At 35.2% G+C, this 4,047-nt stretch overlaps 1 protein-coding gene across 1 annotated transcript; it reads right to left on the reverse strand.

The window, feature by feature from the left end:
* Positions 1–1,420: 1,420 nt before the first annotated feature.
* Positions 1,421–2,047, reverse strand: LOC149560689 (uncharacterized). The gene is made up of 2 exons (XM_089827666.1): positions 1,726–2,047; positions 1,421–1,633 (listed from the first exon to the last, which is right to left on the reverse strand). The coding sequence occupies exons 1-2, from the start codon at positions 2,008–2,010 to the stop codon at positions 1,421–1,423; spliced, it is 498 nt and encodes a 165-aa protein (XP_089683792.1). The 5' UTR covers positions 2,011–2,047.
* Positions 2,048–4,047: the final 2,000 nt, after the last annotated feature.

A 4,047-nucleotide genomic window follows, 5' to 3' on the forward strand; every position in this document is an offset into this window, starting at 1 on the left:
CTTTGCACAATAATTTTATAGGGAGGGAAAAGTGCACAGTGGAAATATAGATGTAGAGTCAAACCTTGATGGAGAGTGACACTGTAATTAATTCTAAAATTCCTCCTTTATTCTAGAGTTTTATGATGGTGGCTTATATATCTTGAAGGAGAAGAAAAAGAGAATGGAGATGAGATCATGGCAATGGAAATAGTTTAAGTCAGGAAATGGATAATAGTAGCTAACACTAAAGCACCCCTCCAAAGCAAAGGATTTCGTGATGAGGAATCATGCCATATTCTAGTGTTTAGGGAGTTGTTCATGGTCAAAATTGTTGTGGATTTTGATAGAAATATTTTGAGGCTTTAAAAATCTATTGAGATTGGTCTCATCAAGCACATTGGTGATTCTTTTGCATTTTTGTCCATAAAGAAACTTATATAATACTTTTGTACTATAAATTTTGGATGAATTATATTTTAAAAAGATATATCACAAATAAGAACCAATCAAAAGAATAATTTCAATTGATTTCTACAAATTATTTTTAATAAATAAAACTTCAATGGTACATTACATAAAAAAATAAAAGGTATTTTCCCATAGAAAACCATATCCCAACAACACAAAGACCTTGGATATGTACAAAAACGTAAACAAAGACCATTAATAGAAAATTAACAACCTAACAAGTAATCCACATCAAATCAAGATAAAAAAAAGTCATTCATAGCAATACAGGAAGAATGTGAGATTTGAAAGTGATTCTACTTTGTGGATAATGACATCTAGGCCATACTTTAATAAAAGTCTCGACCATATAAATGAAATGGTGGAATCCTTTAAAAAGAGAATCAACACCATAACCAATAATATAATAGAAATGTCATCCATTCATATTATATATTTAAAATTGGCAATATAATAGCCGGTAAACATAATAGAGTGGATGACTATTTGTTATCGTAAAATTGAAATTATCAACCGTAAGTTTATATAAGCATATTTAGTATAAAATTTATAAAATAATATAATGTAGATTTATTTTAAATATAATATTGAAAATGTTGACATTAAATCTGGATAAAACTATTTAAGATTTATGTGCAGTACTATGCGTATCAAAATAATACTGATGAGAAATGAAACAAACTTTCTAAATTAGTATTTTCAGAACTAGATTCTTAAGCCTCGTTGGATTCAGAGTATGCATGCTTGCCCTTAATATAATGGTCAAAGTGTCATCAAATAAAGCCATGTGTTTGATTAAAGTAAAGATTGTCTAACCAAATGAAATATTTTTACTGTCAGACTTGCACTTATTTACAATAATTCTAATTTGTCTTCCCCTAAACAACAAATTGATCACTTCCTAGAGAGATTCCACGACGGAAGTACTGCTGCTTGGCTTCGTGGCATTTGAAGCAAACCAAAGGGGATATCAAATGTCACAATGGAGTCGAAATTTTTCAAAAGATTGAACACTGTCCATGGTAACATCATATTTGAGTAAAATCTGAGTTGTTGACTTCCAATTATCCTTTTCCGCCTCCTTTACATTTTTTTCAACAAAATCCTCGACAATAGTTTTAAATGACGCGGGCTCCTCGTCACGTACAGTATCATCATTTACAGACACAAGCTTCTTCCAATCCTACGAGATACACGAGGGAGGCATATTACGAGATCGGTAATTAGAATCACAAATCCATTCTCTTAAAAGAGAATAAAATACAACTAAACTACCTTTCTAATACGGTTGACATTGTCTTTCCATTGCCAGCAACAAAACGTCCATACAAGTAACTGAACCTGCCACTGTGATAAGTTTTTCGCTTGTTTGCTTATAAGAAAAATGTTCCACGCTAAGCGATGGTATAAGAGGAATCTTTTCCATTCACGAGGAAGTTGGTCATCCGTTGTCTGCCCGCTCAAGAATACTATCGCATTCCGATCTTCATCACTGTAGCTTCGCGTTATCAACTGACGACTATTTAATATCGTTCTTTTCAGTTTTGAGTACCTCCTCATATCCGGGGCTGATGAAATGTCAAAACCTCTCTAATGATCATTTAATCAAATCGACGTATTTATAGTTATGATGTGAAACATGGAGGAAAACGGCAATACCTGAACACATCCATCCGCAAATCCTATACCGTGCTAATGCTCTGAAACACTTGATAATTTGCGAAACTATCGGCCGGTTCTCAGGGCCTCTTTGCGGAAGATTTTCGGGAGGATTTTCGACATCGCTGAGTTGAACATCTGTATCAATCAGAAGATATTTCCCCTTATCAAAGTAAAAGATTTGAAATGAAAAGGGATTGTCATGTAAGAGATAGATTATAATTTTAGAACCTGGTTCAGACTCTGCATTACAAATGTTTAGTTTTATCAAGTAAAACAATACAACGAGAGGCCTTGCATATAAGAAATAGATCGTAACTGCGGACCTGTTAAAGTTTCTGGAGCTATTTGCGGAATCATGTCTGTATCTCTCGATTGCCAAGCTGCATTAAGAAAATATTTCCGTTTTATTAACACAGATGAAATGAGATAATGTGGTCATCCAAGCAATAAGAAAACGTGTTCCTCTTAAAAGGGAAACAATTAAACTTAATGATATTGTCATTTGAGGAAGAGAATGTAATTTACGTGGAACCTGGAAAAGTTTGTGAGCTACCCGCTGCATCATTGTCAATTATCTTGAACTCCACTCCCATCAGCTGGTTAAGAAACTCTTTTCTTTCATCAAAGCCAAGCTCTGGCACGTCTAAGGTTAGCTGAACTATTTTGCGCAGATATTTCTCCGCCAAATCTTCTGGGTCTAACACATTCAGAGCAATCTTTTTTCGGTATTTATCTGCTATTGCTCTTAGTATCATTTTCTTGTCCATTCCGATAATCACGTCGATCTCACAAACCGCTAAGACCAAGTTAATAGCAGAGAGTACCTGCTAGTACGATTTAGCAAAAGCTCATAAGGTTAGTGGTGTCACAATCGCTTAGCCACATCTTAAACAGTTCAAATATAAAAATGATTCATATGAGAAATACCTTTAAAATAATGGCGTCCTCGCACCTATCCAAATCGTCAACAAAAACAACTGTGCGAAGATCACTTTTGGAGGGCGGATGTGACTGTGGAATTGAAGTGCCTTCAACGGTGTCACTCCAGAGCCAATTACCAGCAAGAATTTTCCAAACCCAAGACGGTTTTTCACAAATTTGTTCTTTTAAGAATTCAATGTCAGATATTACTTGATGCTGATAACCCAGATTAGTGCTATGGTCAGGTAGGCGAATATATTTCATAACTTGGACAGTGACAGGTTTAAAGACGGAAATCAACTGTCTTGTTACAGTTCAAAATATTATCACTAGAGTTACAGCTATGGATCCGTATTTTAAGCCTTCCAGATCACTGTGCTTCGATCTTCTTAACAACATCCAGACAACCCAAGTAGCCAAACATGAAAGACAGAGAGCAAGGATGCACGGAAATAGAAATTGCAAAAATATTTCGCTTCCTCGTTCCTTTTTTGTGTATTGTCAGCGAGACCTAATTCTCTGAGACTTGGTCATCGTTGCTTCCATCGTCTTTGTTATTGTAACAGCCAAGCCAGCCCATGCTTCTACCTCATTCCGATAGTGCCACGCGTTATAGCGAACAGTCAGAATATTAGGAATCTTGTGCAAACCGAACTGAGACAAGAAACGACGAGCCCTCAAATTCGTGGAGTACAGATTATAAACCCGCAAAGCTAATATATTTATGGGAAAGAACTCACCATGTCATCGCGTTCCACTAGCGCTAATGATTGATACACATGACGGTATTTTTCTTGATAGTTGTCCAGAAAATACACCAGTGGATCACCACCAATCAAATGGACACGGCATGAATAATTAGGAGATTAATGACGGCTAAGACTCTATATCGTAGTTTCATTAGAGTTCAATAAATGTATTTCTCAAATATGTAACATGTATTTACATTATCTATTTGAGAGGTCGGGAATAAGTCTTTCACTCCATGTGTAATTTTATTGTATTTGTTTCGAT

The sequence above is a fragment of the Cupressus sempervirens genome, chromosome 4 (assembly GCF_028749045.1).
Source record: "Cupressus sempervirens isolate cs-2001-9-10 chromosome 4, ASM2874904v1, whole genome shotgun sequence".
NCBI lineage: Eukaryota > Viridiplantae > Streptophyta > Pinopsida > Cupressales > Cupressaceae > Cupressus > Cupressus sempervirens.

Bases quoted from the DNA above. Each gene is read 5' to 3' on its own strand.
- LOC149560689 (XM_089827666.1), bottom strand. From the start codon at position 2,010: ATGAGGAGGTACTCAAAACTGAAAAGAACGATATTAAATAGTCGTCAG. The intron at 1,634-1,725 runs GTAGTTTAGTTG...TGTATCTCGTAG, and splicing joins ATGTCAACCGTATTAGAAAG to GATTGGAAGAAGCTTGTGTC.